Consider the following 18333-nt stretch of genomic DNA (forward strand, 5'->3'; position numbering starts at 1 on the left):
TGAGCTGGGCTAGAGTTTCTTTCACCTGAAAACGCTGCCAGGGTGAGTCTGGAAAAGCCTTATTGCAAACCTCAGAGGTGATTTTCTCACTCCGCACCTGAAAGATTTCTCCTGAGCTACTTGGAGCTCGTGACCTTATTTGGTTAGTCAGCACAAGTTTCGTATCCCTTCTCCAAAATGCTCGAGACCAGAAATGTTTAAAATTTAGGCTTCTTTCAAAATCTTTAATATTTGCATATATACAGTGTTGGCCATGAAACCCAAGTCTAAATGTAGAATTCATTTCATACACACTATGGTATATACAACCTGAAGGTTGTTTTATATACGCTCTTTAGTAATTTTGCGCATAAAACAGCATTTCCTAGTGTGACATTTTCTACTCGGGGCCATATGTTGGCTTAAAAAATGTTTACTTGTTTTGGAGCATTTTTCTTACAGGTTTTTAAGTAAGGGGTGCTCAATATCGGTACATAATCCAGATCCCATAGCTTTGACTGTTGGGCCAAGCATTGATGCAAGCTTCTTTTGGTGACAGCATTCCTCTGTGTAGCCCAGGCTGGTCATGAACTCACCTTGATCCCCTTCCAGTGTTGGAATTACAGGTGTCTGCCATCACCGGGTGATGTGTGTACTTTTAAGCTGTTGTACACCGACAAGTTACTGCTTAAGAAGACACAAACCCTCACATTTGGCTTTCTTCTTTGGTGAGAGTAGGGTGGACACGGTACAAGTCATCTGGTGGACAGCATATGTGTTCCCTGTCACACTGAGCTCAGCTTGCTTCCTCCTTTGTGTCTTCTAAAGTCCTTGCAGTAGATGTTGGGCTGGGGATAGGCCCCCCCTCCTCACTTTGCCTGAATTTCAGTTGAAAGTTTAGAGATTTGCAGAAAGCATTGGGGGTCGACAGCAGTGAGAATATGGAAGCCACAACCCTATCTGGTGAATTGGCAGAACACAGGTGGCTCCATGCTGAGGCCAAAAACTATGGTCAAGATTGACCGAGAAAAGGATGGTCTTGGCAGAGAACATGGCATGCCCTTCATCCTTAGCACATCCTTCCTGTTTTCTGTAAGAGAGCCCCTGGCTCTCCCAGCCACCCCTGGGGTCTCTGGGGTGATGGTAATACTTAGTATCGGTTACGAACTGTTATTTTTGAGTTATAGTAGAGGGGTTCCAAGAAGCCCTTCAGAGGCTCAGGGGGGTATCCTTGAATATTGGGAAACAATGGGCATGGCTCAGACCCTCTAGCATAGATGCTCATAGATGTTCCATGGTTACTATGGGGTTATGGCTTAGTAAACCCATTGTAAGTAAAAATTAATATAATTTAAATGTGCATTTAACACATAAGCCACCCAGCAGCTGAGCACCCTGCATACTACAATATGGACCTTTTCTGCTCATGATGGTGGCTGGGTGGCTGGGAGCTGTCTCTTACTGCCACTCACTGCTACTGTCCCCAGCCCAGGAAAAGCTCCAAATTCCAAGTGTGAACTACAGTATTTATTAGCTGTGTATTACTTTTTTGTTGTAAAGTTGAAAATGACAAGTCAGAGTATACAAGTCATGAATCATCTGCTAGCTAAGCAGCACATTTGGAAAAAAAAAGACTTTCAATATATTTTATTTTATTTTATTTTAAATTTTTTATTAATTTATTCTTGTTACATCTCAATGGTAATCCCATCCCTTGTATCCTCCCATTCTTCCCTCCCACCCATTTTCCCTTTACTCCCCTCCCCTATGTCAATATATTTTAAATGGTGCTTTCCAGAAATATCCGTGGTTCAACAAGAGCAGGTGGCTTGGTGATAGCCTTTACAAAGTGCAGGAGTGACTGCTCCCACCAGGTTGGTGGCTCAGCTGGCCAATCAGGATCCCTTGGCCCTGCATGCCCCATGCCAGGTCCTCCCTGGACCTCCCAGCTTTTCTAACCAACTGTTCCTTCCCCCCTCCCCCCCAGAATGGCTGCAGTCTGTCCAGGCCACCATGGTCCTGTCTGTCATCTTCAGCGTCCTGTCTCTGTTCCTGTTCTTCTGCCAACTCTTCACTCTCACCAAAGGCGGCCGCTTTTACATCACCGGATTCTTCCAGATCCTGGCTGGTAAGTTGTAGAAGGTGACGTCCATATTGAATGTGGGCCTTGAAGGACTTGGCCGCAGAGTGATGGGTATTTGTGAACAGGACTATTGGGTGTTTGTCCTGAAGCTTTGTCTGTCTGTCTGTCTCTCCTTAACTCTATCATGAGTGTGTGTGCCTGCACATGTATTTATGTGTTTGTGCATGTGTGCATGTATGCATGCACATGCATGTGCATATATATTTGAGCTTGGGAGCATTCCACTACTCGCTGGACTGAGACACATATGAAAGAATCTTGTGGGCTCAAAACGGAAGGCCTCCAGCATGCCAGACCTATCACCAGGAATCAGACTGCAATACATGCACTTCATTAGAGGTAAAGGCTGAGCCTACCCACAGAGCCCAGGATAGCCTACAGGACTGTTTCCTTTGGTTTGTTTGTTTGTTTGTGATACCCAAGAAACCATCTTGGCTTTATGACATGGGCCTGGTCAGAGTGCTAGCAAAGGCTGTTCTCAGGAAAGTGTCTTATACCTCTAAGGGGAGATGGTCACACTGACTAACTACTGGGTCTTTACCTCCCTGCTCTACTCCCTGCTGTGCTCCCTGCTGTGCTCTCTGCTCTGCAACCTGCTGTCGTCACCAGCATTCCTTTCCACTGTTTCCAAGGAGACTGTGATAACACATACAGATACAGGAGAGACTTCCACCTTCTCCCTGTGTTCTCTTCTGTTAGCTGTTCCCAAGTATGGAGTGTAGGGTTCCCGAAACTTCTGTCACAGAGGTAAAAACCTGACAGCTTTGTTTCTGGATTCTGTCAGTGTCTTGCTTCATTGACTCCCCCCTGACCACCACCACCACCTACCTTTCTGCCTGGCATTTGCCAGTCAACCAAGACTGCAGGGTACCGGAGAGGAGTGACAGGCAGAGAGTAAACTGCAGAAAATGTCTAGGTACCATGACACACTCCCCGGTCTGCATAGCTACATGTGTACAACCCCACATTTAGCCCACTGTGAAGATGCTAATGGGCTGTATCACCAGGAACAGACCTTCGAGGCTTGGAAACAGCCCACAAGTCCTTGGTGGATGGTTGGGCAAAGAGACATGGCCCTAGGCTGGCTGTTGATACCTTTTCTAGAAGATCTGATGGCCTCTCTGCCTCCTGAGTGCTGAGATTAAAGGTGCGTGCCACCACCTGACTTGCTGAGCCCTGCACCTGACTTGCGCTGGATGTTGAATTCAGATCTACACCCTTAAGTTATTCATAAGCTGTGGAGTGTCTGCTATGAGTAGCAACAGTTACATAACTACTCAGCCAAACTCCACAAGGCTGAGCAGAGCTGTGCTGTGGGCATTTGCTTCTGCACAATTTCCACTTCATCATTGCTGCTCTCCATTATCCAAGGGCCTTCTTTACAACTCCATCTTAGTGGAAATTCACAAAGCCTAGATACCACACTTGGTCTTAGCCACAAGGCCAATGAGAAGAGCCATGTGGTCCAGCGATAAGGTCCCATGTGACCCTGTGGCCCCTGGGTTAAAGGCTCTTCCATTGTTGCAGGGGTTCTTAGAGCTCCCCAAACCGTTCAAGCATCTGTTTACTGTGCTGCTTGCTTTACTTCAACTCTGAGCTCAACGCGAGTGTCCTAGAACACGGCCTCAAATAGCTCTGGCTCTAAAAGCACATGGTTTGCTTTGCCTTGGGCCTTTTGAATCTGGCTGCTCATCTCTCACGGGACTTGTTTTCAGTCGTGAGTCATCAGCGGAGTGGCCCTTCCTTAAATACGTAGTCTGGACTTAGAAGTGCTAAAGTGAAACCATGGATGTGGTTTCCGAAGAGCGTTCTATGCCTGGTTGTCAACTCTAGTCAGAACAATCCGAAGGGAGGTCTCCTAGGAAGCTCGGGGCTCCAGAGTGTTCATTTGAAATTGCTGGCAGCTCTTTCTACTCAAGTGGAAAACCCAGGAACTGGGCCTTTACCTATAGACTCCCCCGCCCCCACCGCCCCGATTCTTTCAGAGTGTGCCAGTTCTAGGCCAACCTTGGGAGCTTTCCCCCGGGTGGTGGCATGTATGAGGAAGGCAGGAGCTGGAGAGACGATGAGGGTTGGAGGCGGTTGGAGGTGAGAATTAGTGTGGACTTGGAAACTGACAGTTTAACATCAAGGAACAAGTCAGAAGAACTAAAGCAACTGGGGAAGGAAAGAGGAAGGAGGTAAGGAAGAAAGGAGGAGAAAGTAGCCTCGTGGTGATGTGACACTTGAGTGTGGCTACCACAGTGGGGAGCTACTTTCCACGAAGGAGGGCAGGTCTTCAGAGCACTGATGTGGGAACCAATAGAGAGCCAGTTGAGTGTATAAGATACCATTACAGGTTGTGTTATTGTTACTGCTTCCTTTTTAAAAAACATTTATTTTCACTTTTTTAAGCTGTTAGGGTTTTTTTTTCCACTCTTTAGATTTATTTATTTTACATGCATGGAAGTTTTTTTTCCAGAATGTATATATGTACACCATGTGTGTGCCTAGTGCTGAGGAAACTAGTGTTACAGATGGTCAGGAGCCACTGTGTCTGGGCAGGGAACTGAACCCGGATCCTCTGCAGGAGCAGCAAGTGCTCTAAGCTGATGAGCCATCTCTCTAGTCCCTACAGCTTCCTTCTGAAGGGCATTTGTGGTCTGTATGGATTGTAGATGTGAGCGGGAGCTTAGGGGGTAGACCAGAGGTGTCCGTCTGAGCAGGCTCTCACTCTGCCTGTGCCTTCCTCACAGCTCTCAGAGAGCTTTGCTGCGTCATTGCTGAAGTCTCTGAGTGAACCACATCCCTTGATTACACACTTCTTTGGTTTTGACAGTTTCCTAAAGGAATAACAAAAAGCCCAACCTTGGCTGCTTATCTGAATCTAGGTGAGCCAAGCCGGCTTCAGCCTGCAGAGGGGTAGGCAGCATCTCTGCCGGGGTCTTGCCCTGATGACTTGATGTGCATCCATTAAAATGCCCCCAGCTTGCTGTAAGGCCTTCTAGGACCTTCCCACTAGCAGCAAACTCCTCTCACAAGTTGTGAATTCTCCTAAACCTCATAAGAGAAGAAGACTGTCCTGCTCCTAGATTTTAGAGTCATTTCTGTTCTCTGGGTGCCACTGTTCCTACACATTTGTTACCCTTACATTTACTGTGCCGGGTCAGGCTCACTAGGTGGGAGAGCATTAAGAAAACCACATAGACACAAGTTAAGTGTTGTAATTCCTATTGCTTTAGTGTCCAGTAGCTAGCTTGCTCTGGGCAGGCACACTGAAGACCCTCAACCCCCGCTGGTACCTAGATAATGGTGTCCCTTGTGGCAGAAAGCAACTCAGCTCAAATATGTAGGTACCTTACCAAACTTGGGAGCCACAGCTTGTGTCCCAAGTCAGTTCCAGCCACCAGTCAGTTCAAGCCAATTTAAAAAGGAACACATTAACAGTGAAAAGCAGAAAGAGGAGATTTATTCAGTGTGACCACACTGGGAAAGAGGCACAAAGAGATCTAGGGCCCGTTTTCCCCAAGTCTGTCTTCAGGGTCCGGAAATAACACCTAAGTCTAAATGACGGGCTATGGATGTGCACAGCTAAGCAGCCCCAGTCAAGGTGTGGCCCCACCCACCACTGACCCATCATTATCTGGGCTTCAGACTCATCTTGTAAAATGTTCTGACAAGTCCACAGAACCTTGTGACATCTCTTCTGGGGAGGCAAGTTCGCCCCCTGCTGGTTTCCTTCCCCCAATGTGAAATTTCTAGGGGGCATTCCCATTTCTTTGAGGATTCTGTTGTTTTCAGCAGTCTGATAGTCAGATTGAAAGACCCAAGTAACTTTTTAGAATGTCTTCAATTTCTGCTAGGCTGGTCCCATTTACTGTGGTCAAGGGCACACGCACGCCCATACACACAGACACACACACACACACACATACACACACACACACACACACACACACACACACACACACACACACGGTGGGGGGGGGGTTGGAGCAGAGGGAAAAGAAAGAAGGGAGGGAGAGAGGAGGGGTTAACACAGAATTAAATAATTGACAGGGAGGTTAGTATACTCGCTATATTCCTATTTGTTTTTGAGTGATTGGTTCAAAGGTGTAGTGTACGCCAGCCACCATATTTAGAAACCCTTCCCGGTGAATCATATGAGCAGCTCTCTGGACAGTAGTGGTCATTTGGGTACGGGGCCAGGGCATAGAGCAGGCTCCAGAGTCCAGCCTGTTGGGTAGCTGCGGCTCTTTTAGCATCTCATGGCTCTAATGGTGATGATGGGCGTGAAATGATCCGAGGCCATGCCTTCCACCATCAATTGGATGGGCTTCCAGGGTCCACTTTCTAGCCTGCTTCCCCGTGGTTTCTGCCCCTGCCTCTGTGCTACAAATACTCAGCTTAGGCCTCCCAGGGCTTGGGGAAGCTTATATTGGCTGGATGTCACCACTGCTTTCTGGACTGTTGATGACTAGGCCTACTGTCTCTCCTCAGCTGCTGAGATGTCAGGTCCCAGGTGCATGTACAACCAGTGACCCTATTCCGCTTTCCCGTGTCCAATCCACCGACTGCTACTGCTGTGGCGTGCCTGTGGCGTCCTCTGTGGTGTGCCTGTGGCATCCTCTGTGGTGTGCCTGTGGTGTCCTATTTTCTCTGAACTCACTGACGCCACTGTACCAGTACACAAACCTACCCCTGCAACTCCTCACCTCCTGCCCTATGCCCACTCCTAAATCCCATTTCTCTCTTCTGCCTTTTTGGGGTTTTGCATTAAATTTTATTATTATTTTATTATATGTGCATGGGTGTTTTGCCTGCATGTTTGTATGTCTGCCCCATTCTAATGCTATGAAGAAGACACCAGATCCCCTCTGGAATTGGAGATGAAGATGACTTGGAACCGTCCTGTGGGTACTGGGAATCGAACCCAGGTCCTCTGAAAGAGCAAGTGCTCTTAACCACGGAGACATCTCATACCAGCCTTTGTTTTTGTTTTTGAAACATGATGTAGCTGAGGCTGACCCCTGAGATCTTTGGTGTCAGCCTCCTGAGTGCCAGATAGACCTGTGCCATCCCATCTGGCCTGGGAAGAGCTTCCCAGGTCCTGAGTCTGCTCTTGTTCCTGCAGTGCTGGACGCGGCAGGGTTTCCCCTCACTATCCCGTTGCTGTGCCACCCTGACCCTGGATGAGATGCCGCTTCCTGTCCTGTGAGACTGTTGGCACCACCTGCTAGTAGTTTTGATGCTTTCTTCCAGTCTTAGCCTTGACCTGGCTCCTCTTCCTGGAGTTTGCATCTTGCTGGCCTTCGCCTGGCCTCTTCTTCCCCATCCCTGAGACCCGGATGAACTACCGTCACCCCTCACAGCTTCTGTTCTGCCACGTGGAGCTCAGGCCATCTGATCTCTCAGGGCACTGGGGGATATTCCTCCTTTCTACACTCTTTAGTATTGAAAGAGCCGTCTCTTTCCCTGGGCTTAGGGAGCGCGTGCGGAGGGTCATTGTGAGGCAGCTACAACCGCTGTGACTTGAATGTTCAGTGTCCTTATGTAGGTTTTGTGTTTAATTTGACCTGTGGGTGGACCTGGCACTCTCCCAGGGGCCTCACTGACCATTAGGTACCTGAACGACACACCTCTCTTGGTCAGCGATGGAGACTGACCTTCCGCTTTGCCAGGGAATGGAGACATAGCTGATTGACATGGCTGCTGAGGCACTGTTCACGCCCATGGCCAGGAGACACCTCAGTCAGAAGCCCTGTCCCATATGTCATTCCTCCTTTTTTGGGCTCTCTGTCACACCTTGCTCTCTGCTGTGGTATGCTCCCTCGTTATGGCTCTACCCTCATTAGCTAGGTGGCAAAGACAATGTCAGTTTTCCTCCTGCCTTCCCTTTGGTCCTTCCCTCCTTCCCTCCCTCCTTTTGTCCCTCTCTCCTTCCTTGTTTGCTTCCTGGTTTCCTTATGTCTTGAGATGGCATCCCACAGTGTATCCATGCTGACTTTGAATTCCTAAATCCCCCAGCTTCAGTCTCGCAAAGTGCTGAGACTCACAGGCCTGTGTCCCAAATGCCTAGTTTGTCTTTTCCTTCATTTTGTGCTTGTGGAGCTAGGGATGGGCCTTGTACATGCTAAGCAAGCGTGCCATGCGGATTCACCACCCCCACCCCGCTAGATCTTAGCAAGAAGGTGTGTCCAGGGAGCTACAGAATGAGATAACCGAGAACCCTGGATCAAGGCTCATCAAGGCTGTCCCAGGACAGCCAAACTGCACTTGCCCTTCAGCAGGACTATGGCTTCCCACGACACAGGCAGCTTTGCTGTCTCTGCACTTTCTGTAGGTAGGAGCGGGTCCTAGGGCCCATCCCACGGCAGTCCCCAGGCTATTGTGTGACTTTTCCAGTGGAGGCAAGTCGAGTGGGCGTATCCTCCTCTGAGTTGCCAAAGGACAGTCTGATCAGGGTGGGGCTGTGTGACATCACCCCTCACCCCTCTTTTGCTGTTTATTCAAACAAAGTCGAACTGTCCAGCATGTCAGCAGCCCAAATAGCAGTGAGGTTAGCTGTAGGTGGCCACTCCCCCTCCCCCCGGCACTGGAGCCCTGGAGTCCTGGAACTGCACAGATCCCACACAGCCCGCTGCCGCCTTTGTCATCAAGTCGCAGAGCTTTTCAAAAGCTTTGTTTTCAGGAGGGAACAGATCTGGCTTTGTCCAGCTCTAGGCTGGGTTGCTGATGTCTCTGAGGAGGGACATAGCTCCATGTCACATGGGCATAGGTGGCCAAACTTGAGCACCAAAGAGTAGGGGTGGCCTGAGCCACCTGCATGACTGGTGTTCCTTCATCCGCTTTGAGCTTCAGGCCTGGCCTTGGGGTCACCAAGTGGAAGGGGGCCGCCCTTATCTGTCTCCTTTCATTGCAGCTTTATTCTCACCTTTGTCCTCGTGCGTCCTTACTTCCTCCTTGCTTCCCTTCCCTGCTCCACGCAAGCCTTTGCCTGCCCTGCATCACCAACGGCGAGCCCTGCTGCTCACTTACACTCGTGGGACACAGCATTACAAAAGGAACCAGGTCCCCCGTGGTCAGCAGAGAGTCAAGCCTCTGCGGTTGTTCAGTGACAGCACCAGTGGTCCAGTGTCACTCCACTTCCGCTGGTTTCTGGTCATGCACAACACTGTCTGTAGAGGGCTCACAGCTTCACTGTGGCATAGTCACACGCAGCCACTTCTTGGAAAAGCTAGCCAGGCTCACTTTGTAGCCTGAGTCCTCACTGGCCATCTTGAATGGCCCGAGGAAAGGGTGACAGTGAAAGAAAGAGAAACAAGGCAGGAAATGTGTTGCGGACCCTCAGAGGGAGGTCTTGGCCTAGGTAGCCGACCCTGGAAGTGGACGGCTGCTCATTTTCCTTTCAGTCATGTGTTTTCCAGCCGTCTCCTCCCACCCACGTTAGGAGCATTCTCCCTGCCTGGCACTGTGGATGTTCAGGAGGCGGAGAGCCACAGCCTCACGACGATGAACCCCTAGTGACCTGCTATCTCTCTCCTCCCAGGTCTGTGCGTGATGAGTGCAGCGGCCATCTACACAGTGAGGCACAGCGAATGGCATGTCAACACCGACTACTCCTATGGCTTCGCTTACATCCTGGCCTGGGTGGCCTTCCCCCTGGCCCTCCTCAGTGGCATTATCTACGTGATCCTTCGGAAGCGCGAATGAAGCGCCTGACGGACCATCCGTCTCGGCTCTGAGCGCACATAGGGTACACAGGGAGGGAGGAAGGAAAACCAGAAAACAAACCCGACAAACCAAAAAAGAGCTAGCCCCAAACCCCAACTCAAGCCAAACCAAACAGAATGCAGCTGAGTGGGGATTGCTGTCGATTTAAGATGTATATAGTATCTATGGTTTATAAAACCTATTTATAACACTTTTTACATACATGTACATAGGACTGTTTGCTTTTTATGTTGACCGTCAGCCTCGTGTTGAATCTTAAAGAACTTTACATCTTAACACTATAACCAAGCTCAGTATCTTTGTTTTGTTTTGTTTTTCATCTTTTGTTTGGCTCAGACATAAAAACTCCACATGGCCCCTTTCATCTGAAAGCAGACACCCTCCCTCCCACTCAACCTCATAGGATAACCAAAGTGTGGGGACAACCCCAAATGGTCAAAAGCCTTCACACTGTGCATGGCCTGGAACATTTAGCAGGAATACCCACCTGCCCAAATTGCTGTGTGGAGCCCTAAGCACTCACAGACGAAGAAATGCCCTGACCGGAGCCCTCTGCAAAAACAATGGCTGGTGGCTCCGGAACATGTGTCCTTGTAGGCAGAGCACTAGGGCCACACGTTTAAATGAGACAAGGAGTCTGTGAAATGGTGCTATAGATTTACCATTCCTCGTTATTACTAATCATTTAAACCACTCACTGGAAACTCAATTAACAGTTTTATGGCATACAGTAGAAGAGAGACCTGAATAATTGTGTGTGATATAAACGGTTCATAACCGCTTTCGTACCTAGCTAGACTGCTGTTATTACTACAATAAATAAATCTCAAAGCCTTCGTCACTCCCATAGTTTTCTCACGGTTGGAGCATCAGGACAAGTGTCTAGAACCTTGGGACTGTGAGTTCCCTGGCTTTCTGGGTCTAGAGTGTTCTGTGCCTCCAAGGACTGTCTGGCGATGACCTGTATTGGCCACCAACTGTAGATGTATATAAGGTGTCCTTCTGATGCTAAGACTCCAGACCTTTCTTCTTCTTCTTCTTCTTCTTCTTCTTCTTCTTCTTCTTCTTCTTCTTCTTCTTCTTCTTCTTTTTATGCTTGCCTTTTCTGATTTTATACCAACTGTGTGGACTAAGATGCATTAAATAAACATCGCAGTAACTCACTTGTCTCTCCTGGGCTTTTGTTGCTCCTGGGTATGTGTTTAAGGCACAAGTGAAAGCGCTGGAAGAGCTTCGGAGGAGAGTGAGGTGGGAGTCGGTGGTTTGGGTGATGTCTGGCGCTTCAGGAGTGGGGGTGTAGCTGGCTCACAGCTGGAGGGAGCCTGTGACTGCCTTTGGTGTCCGTGCAATGCCTGCCGGTTGTATGCAGTGGGGAAGTGAAGCCAGAGGGCTGGCTGCAAGCAACCTAGGTGGAATTTCAGTGTCATTTACTCCCACTCTCAGGTAGCGCGTATGGGGAGCACGGGGGCGTGACGGGAGTTGTGCTCCCGCAGGAGAGATTGGCATGAGCATCATGGGCCCCTGAGTCATTCTCTGAATGGGGTTTTGAGTGGTGATGGTGGTGAAGTAGGGGATGGCTGAGCTTCTAGCACCAACAAGAAGGCAAAGCTCATACTCATTACTTAGCTCTGGGGTCCTGTTACTCCCTAGGCTTTTGCAGCGGGGCAGTGTGTCAGGCTATGTAGTTGTCGTCCACAGTTATTAACCCATTATTCTGAGCTGTACCCAAAGTTGAGAAAGAATGAGAAGCTTCCCCTCATTGGGTTTTGGTTGAGCAAGGCAAACCCCAGTGATGGCGTTAAGAGCATGGGAGGTAGGCAGCCCAGGCGTGAGGCTGCCCCCTGCTGCTTCCCCACAGAAGCACCTCTTCCCTTATCTTTAAGACGATGTGGACTCCAGTGTGAAGGCTCTAGGTTGTGAGAATCAAAAGGATGTGATGGGAGCATAGTGGCGAGACTCCAGAGAGAGAACACCCCATGAGTTAGTTACCATAAATCATCACACAGGAGTGTTTGGAAGAGTATGGGAGGAGAGTCCCTGCCTGCACATCCTCCCCCAATGCCCCCCCCCCCAACACCTAACCTAAATTTCCTGTGCCCAGGATGTCGGCACCACCTCACAATAAAAGGGCAGAAAAGGGAGCAGTTGCACACAGGAGGGCCCAAATGTACGAAGTGACTTAACTTTATGACAGCTCGCTGTCTTGAGGGCTGGTTCTCTGTTTAAGACCAGCATCAATCCCTCGGGAGGGGGATGTCGGTCTCATCAGACCTTGATGTGCTCCTGAGCCACTTGGCAGCCCTGGATGTTGCAGACTCAGATCCACATATGAGTGGGGGCCTGAGATCATGAATTTCCAACTAGTGCCTGGGTGAGGCTGGTGTTCTGAGTAGCGGGATCCTACAAGGCATCCACCTGACACTTTTTCTTGAATACCTGTGGCACTTGCAGCCACCTGACATTTCTGCCTGAACACCTGGAGCATAGTTGTGAGTCCCCTCTGAGGCTCTGTGGTGACTTGCCCCCATGTTTCTGACACAAAGGCTTTGGCCACATTTCTACAGCCCACCATGGGAGGCAGGTGAAAGCGACTGAGAAAATCAGAAGTTTGGCTCCATAGCTTGTAATTTGAAAATACTCTCATTCTATAAAATTCGTCTTAGGGAGCAACTTTAATGTTAAAATGTTTTACTTAAATTGGAGCAGATAATGCACAAAGAAAAAAAGCTAACCACGGCTTCCAACTCTCTCCATGTGAGTAATTTCATTGATTAATATATATGTATATTATATGATAATATAAATTTAGGATTATAGCATCCATATGGACAGAATAAAAACATTTGAAACCTTTTTTTCCAACTTCATACTCTCTTGACATAAGTAGCCACAAAACCAATAGCAGGAGGATTCTAAAATTAGCTTCTTGCTTATGATTTATTTCAGAAAAAAATGTTCAAAATATGTTGAACACTGGTGACTATAAAGTGGACACCTGTGGCCAGACTGAGCACACTGTTCTGTATCTTAGTTTCTGATAAAACTGGAGTCATCTTATGTCAGAAAGCACTCCATCTCTTTGAATGAGCTATGTTTTAGTCTTTTACCATGTAGCAGCTGCACAAACCTTTATTTACTGTCCCCCATTGATAGAAACTGAGCCTGTGTCCTGCTTTTCATTATTACATAAAATAAATGCCCATCCTCATTCATGGATGCTGCTGAGTTTTTGACGTTTTCCCTCATGTTAAATTCTTGATAGGGAGGGTGCCAAGACAAAGTGCAGTTGTATTTTTAAAAGCTTAGTTGATATTACCAGTTTCATTTCCAGAAAGCTTACACCAACTGTGCTTGGGAGTTGAGTGTTGCTTTCTGCTCTTGACGCTTGGGCTTCAACAAGAAGAGGAAGGTTAACAACAACAACAGCAACAACAACGACAACAACAACAGATGCTAGAAATGGCTTCTCTGTCACTAGTTACCTTGGAAGGTCTGTATGCCCTCCCTGCATTTTGGTGCAGTCTCACTGCCTTGCTAACCTGTCTGTTGCAGTATGTTGTGTCTGATCTAGGATCTAATGTGCAGCAGACAGGGAGTCTCGCCAAGGGACTGGACACCGAGGAACATGGCATCCGACTCCAAGCACTAAATGCCATTATGGTTTTTTTTTTTTTTTTTTTTTTTTGTCTTAGTCCATTTTCTATTGCCTGAGCCTAGGTACTTCACAAGAAAAAGAGCTGTATTTAGTTTGAACTGTAAAACTAGGGTGGTGGCCCCGTTGGCGCTGCCTCTGGTCAGGGCCCTACAGCTGCTCCATCACATCATAGCAGAAAGACAAATGGCAGCATAAAAAGGGGGTGACTGTGTAGCATGGTTTTACTTTATGGCAACCTGCTGTCTGAGGGCTGACTCCTTGATCATGGCTAGCATCTAATAATCTGTTGACATAGTGATACCATCAGAGACGCAATCACCTTCCACTGGGCTCTACCATATAAGGCTCTGCCACTCCCAGCATTGACGATCTGGGGCCATGAACCTTTGGCAGGCACACCCAGACCACATGGACATCCTTACCGTCTGCTCAGCGATCACCCTGAGGACAGTCTGGCTGTAATCTCAGAATTATTCTTCCCTTAATTTCAGTAGTATTATGTTTGGGAAGAGCAGATCCTGGCTTCCAACCCACGGGGCAAGGAGCCCCACCAACTTACACCTCAGTCAAACCAGAAAAAAACAGTGCTCTGCAGATGGAATCAAGCAGATAGCAAGCCAACCCTCATGGAATTTTGGTGACAAAGTTGAGAGAGTTTTCTGTTCAAACCAAGATTGCCTTCTTGGACTCCCTCATCCCAGTTTCTTGAGGCTGCGAGTACACTGAACTGCAAGAGCCAAACACAAAGCTCTCTCTCCCTTTTGAGGTAGAAGCATGGGAGCTCTATGCTATGATTACTGGGTCTTGCTCCTTCATGCCCTGTTTCAACCAGGAAGACAGGGCCTCCTGCCTTTCACAACGCGAATCCTTGAAGGAACGAGACTCTAACTGAGAGCAGTGGGTTCACTCTTTGGTGAGAGAAAAGCTGAATTGAGCATGACCAAGGCATGAAAGTAGGGAATTGTGGGTTCCCTGCAGCGAATAAGATCTTGGGAGCTGTTTCCAAAGCAGCGCCTTCCAGAAATGAAACACTGAAATCTTTTTTTTTTTTTTTTTTTTTGAGAGTTAGCAATAACTACTTTATTTTTTTTCTTTTTTTTAATTAATTTTATTCTTGTTACATCTCAATGTTTATCCCATCCCTTGTATCCTCCCATTCCTCCCCCCCCATTTTCCCATTATTCCCTCCCCTATGACTGTTCCTGAGGGGGATTACCTCCCCCTATATATTCTCATAGGGTATCAAGTCTCTTCTTGGCTACCTGCTGTCCTTCCTCTGAGTGCCACCAGGTCTCCCCCTCCAGGGGACATGGTCAAATGTGAGGCACCAGAGTACGTGAGAAAGTCATATCACACTCTCCACTCAACTGTGGAGAACATTCTGACCATTGGCTAGATCTGGGAAGGGGTTTAAAGTTTACCTCCTGTATTGTCCTTGGCTGGTGCCTTAGTTTTGAGCAGGACCCCTGGGCCCAAATCTGCCTATCATATTGTTCTACTTGTAGATTTCTAGGACCCTCTGTATCCTTTTATTTTCCTATTCTCCCATGCGTCTCTCAATTTAGAGTCCCAATAGGATGCCTTCCCCTCTGTCCCAGTTTCCTGGTAAGAAAACACTGAAATCTTATTCACGCTGAAACTGCGCTGGTGGCAGGCATGTTTCTGAGCATGCTCAGTTAAGGAGTACATCATAGCTCACTTTCATCTTAAAGGTGTTAATTTGGGAAGATGGAGCATGACTTTGTTTTATCTTGTCTTATTTAGCTTAGGGTCATAGAGCGCTGTTGGAGAGACTGCAGTGGTGGGCAGGAATGCCTCTGAGTAGCTCAGCCCATGTCATGAGGATTTGGCTGAAAATAAGAGGGAAGTCACATGAAGATATTAATATAGGACAAGGCGCGTGCATCAACAAAGATGGGGTGACATCTAAGGGAAGCCTGCGGCTGCTCCTACTCCAGACACCAGAGCCTTGGCCCCAGGGGTGCCAGCGGGGAGAAAAAAGTGGGCCACAGAGCAAACAGCTCTTAGTCTCTCTCCAAGGAATTGGTTGTGTTTGCCCCAGAGTGAAGGATGTTAAAGACCAAAGGCACTGTCAAGGGAAATGGAGGTTATGGAGAAGACATTTGGGAAGAATCCAAGATGCAAGCTAGAGCACAGGCATCCTGGTGTGTGAGAGAGAGCCAGGTATGCGGACAAGGAGGAGGCTGTGGGCCTGAACCAACACCGACCGTGGAAAGTATTCTTTCAAAGGAGTCAGAACCTGGGCTAGTTCTTTGTAGAGCGATTTATGACCTGGGACATTGTTGGAAGCAGCAGAGGGCTCATTTGGTAATGAGTAGAGTTTAACAACTGGGTGCGGTAAAGGACATAAGAGAGTCCTCCCAAGCCACTGTCAACATGGGTGCCTATGGACACACCCACACGTGCCTCCGAAGAACACTAGAGGTGGAACACTGTGGTGTTAACTTTCTGTCACTGTGGGGAAAAAAAAAAAAAAAAAAAAAAAAAAGCAATGGCTTGTTTGGGCCCCATTTCAGAGGTTTCTGTTTCCAGTTGACTGCATCCATTGTGACTAGGTCAGGCCTGTGCTGAGGTAGAACATCAGGACAGCACAGCACGTGCTTGAGTCTTGGTCACCTGATGAAGGATCCAGGTCTGTTTGACCGTCAGAAAAGAGCTGGACCAGGGACACATGATTAGAAAGATCGGTAAAGACAGTTGATTAAGGAAAGGAGAGCATTCCTGAGAATGGGTGTGGCCTAAGGAGCTGAGAGGAAAGCCCAAAAGTTCTCGGCCCCAAGCCACCCGCTCCTGTGTAGGATCCCTCCATAGCACCCGCCCTCACTGTGTGAATCACACAGGTGAATCTTGATAGAGGTTTCTCCCCCTTCTCTGCCCTTTTGCCACAGGGAGCGGGGGGAGGGAATAAGGGACAAGGGACAGACAGATCTTTTAAAGCCACAGCACCAGTGACCTCCTTCCTGAAATCAGGCCCTGCTTTCTTATAGTCCAGTTGGCTGTGTTTGTATGTTAATCTATTGATGAGTTGGCATCCATATGGCTCAATCACCCTCCAGTGGTGCCAACTGGGAGCCGAGGCTTCCACACATGAAGCTTGAGGAGTGGGGAAGGATGACACTTTATATCCAAACTACAGTAGCAAAGAAACAGACTCACCAAAATAATTCAGCCGGACACATACAGCAGACACACACACACACACACACACACACACACACACACACACACACACAATGACCAAATGCTTTAAGTGGTAAGAGAATAGACTCTCTACATAAAGGTGCCATAAAGTGAAATCTAATTTCTTACACACAAAAAATTATGAGATGTAAAAAGAAAAAGCTGATATGTGTATGGTGGTCTCCACTTACCTGTAGGGACTATTGCCCCAAGACCCCTAGTGGACAATAGAAGGCATTACCAGACTACTGCGTACTATGCTAGTCTCTTCCGTAAATATATACACCCAACAAACTTTATATTATAAATAATGCATCTCATGGTATTAATAATAATGTAATTAAACAACAAGAATAATGTACTATAATAAAAGTTACATGAATTTAAGCCCTGTATCAAAATACTGTACCCTATTCAGCTTCCCTTATGTGCTATGATGCCTACATGGTCAGACACAGTAACTGACTGTGAGGGAGAGTCATGCCACATGTGTAAGGGTACTTGAAAATAAGTTCTATGACACTGGGATGAACGAAGCAATAGAGAAGATGATGCCAGGCAACTTGCAGGTGGGAGGATACACAGGGTGGATACGCTGGACAAAAGACAGATCTGTTTCCCAGAAGAGACGGAGCTATACACTGGTAGATTTCATGATAGGACTCTGGGCGGCATATAACTAAAAATGCATAAAATTTTCATTTCTGGAATTTTCCATTTAATATTTTCAGACTGCTATTGACAAGTAACTGAAATTACATGAAGTGAAACCAGACAAGAGCGTCCCACTCTATATCTAAGAGAATACACCAGTACACACACACACATACACACAACTTCTAAGCAGCCATCATGAAGATGTCACAGAACAAAATTAAGCATAATTGAGAAAGGAAGGCATTAAGTAGAGACTATCAATATAGAGACTGAAGCTATGAAGGAGAACCAAATAGATATTGTTTTGTTGAAAATATAATGCTAATAAAATATTTTCCCAGCTGCTAAATCAATACATTCTAAACCTCCTGGAAGCTGAGCAAACTAAGCATGATAAACACAAGAAGACCCCCAAACACAGCACTCCAAAAGGCAGCTCAACAGGACCAAGGGGGATGAGCTGGAATCTGTAAGGTAAATAGGATTCCTCAGTTATCAGGTGGTATTTAGCTTTAGTTGTTAACTTAGCACAACCCAGACTAATATGAGAAGGGTGTCTCTACTGAGGACTGCCCAGATGAGGTGGACCTTTTGGGTTGTTATTTGGTGTAGGTGGGCCCGCCCACGGTGGCTGATACCATGCAGGTGGTTCTGTGCTGCGTCTAGCTCAGCATGACCTGTGTGAGCTGTCATGGCTTCTGCTGTGATTCCTTGGCCGGAAGTGCTTTGTAGGGAGGAGATGCTGTGTAGAACAGCAAGCTGGCTGGCCTTCAGGTTCTGACTTCCCTCGGTGATGTGACTTGTATCCTGTGGGTGGAGACAAACCTTTTCATCCCCTGAGTTGCTCTCAGTCAGAATGTCTTATCACAGCAACAGAAAGGAAACCCGACCACCAGCAGCAAGCTGATTATAAAATTATAGTGAATGACAAGAGCCAAAGGGCAGCCTAAAATGAACTACTGAGGTTCAAACTGACTGATTTCAA

At 47.6% G+C, this 18333-nt stretch overlaps 1 protein-coding gene across 1 annotated transcript in view; it reads left to right on the forward strand.

The window, feature by feature from the left end:
* Positions 1–10882, forward strand: part of Pmp22 (peripheral myelin protein 22) — a 29024-nt gene extending 18142 nt beyond the window's left edge. Inside the window, exons 3-4 of the mRNA XM_051167518.1 lie at positions 1967–2107; positions 9651–10882. Of these exons, the coding sequence (XP_051023475.1) occupies positions 1967–2107; positions 9651–9814 (305 nt within the window). The 3' untranslated portion in view covers positions 9815–10882. The remainder of the gene's footprint in view (positions 1–1966; positions 2108–9650) is intronic.
* The last annotated feature ends 7451 nt before the right edge of the window (positions 10883–18333 follow it).

Source organism: Acomys russatus, chromosome 25, assembly GCF_903995435.1.
Source record: "Acomys russatus chromosome 25, mAcoRus1.1, whole genome shotgun sequence".
Lineage (NCBI taxonomy): Eukaryota > Metazoa > Chordata > Mammalia > Rodentia > Muridae > Acomys > Acomys russatus.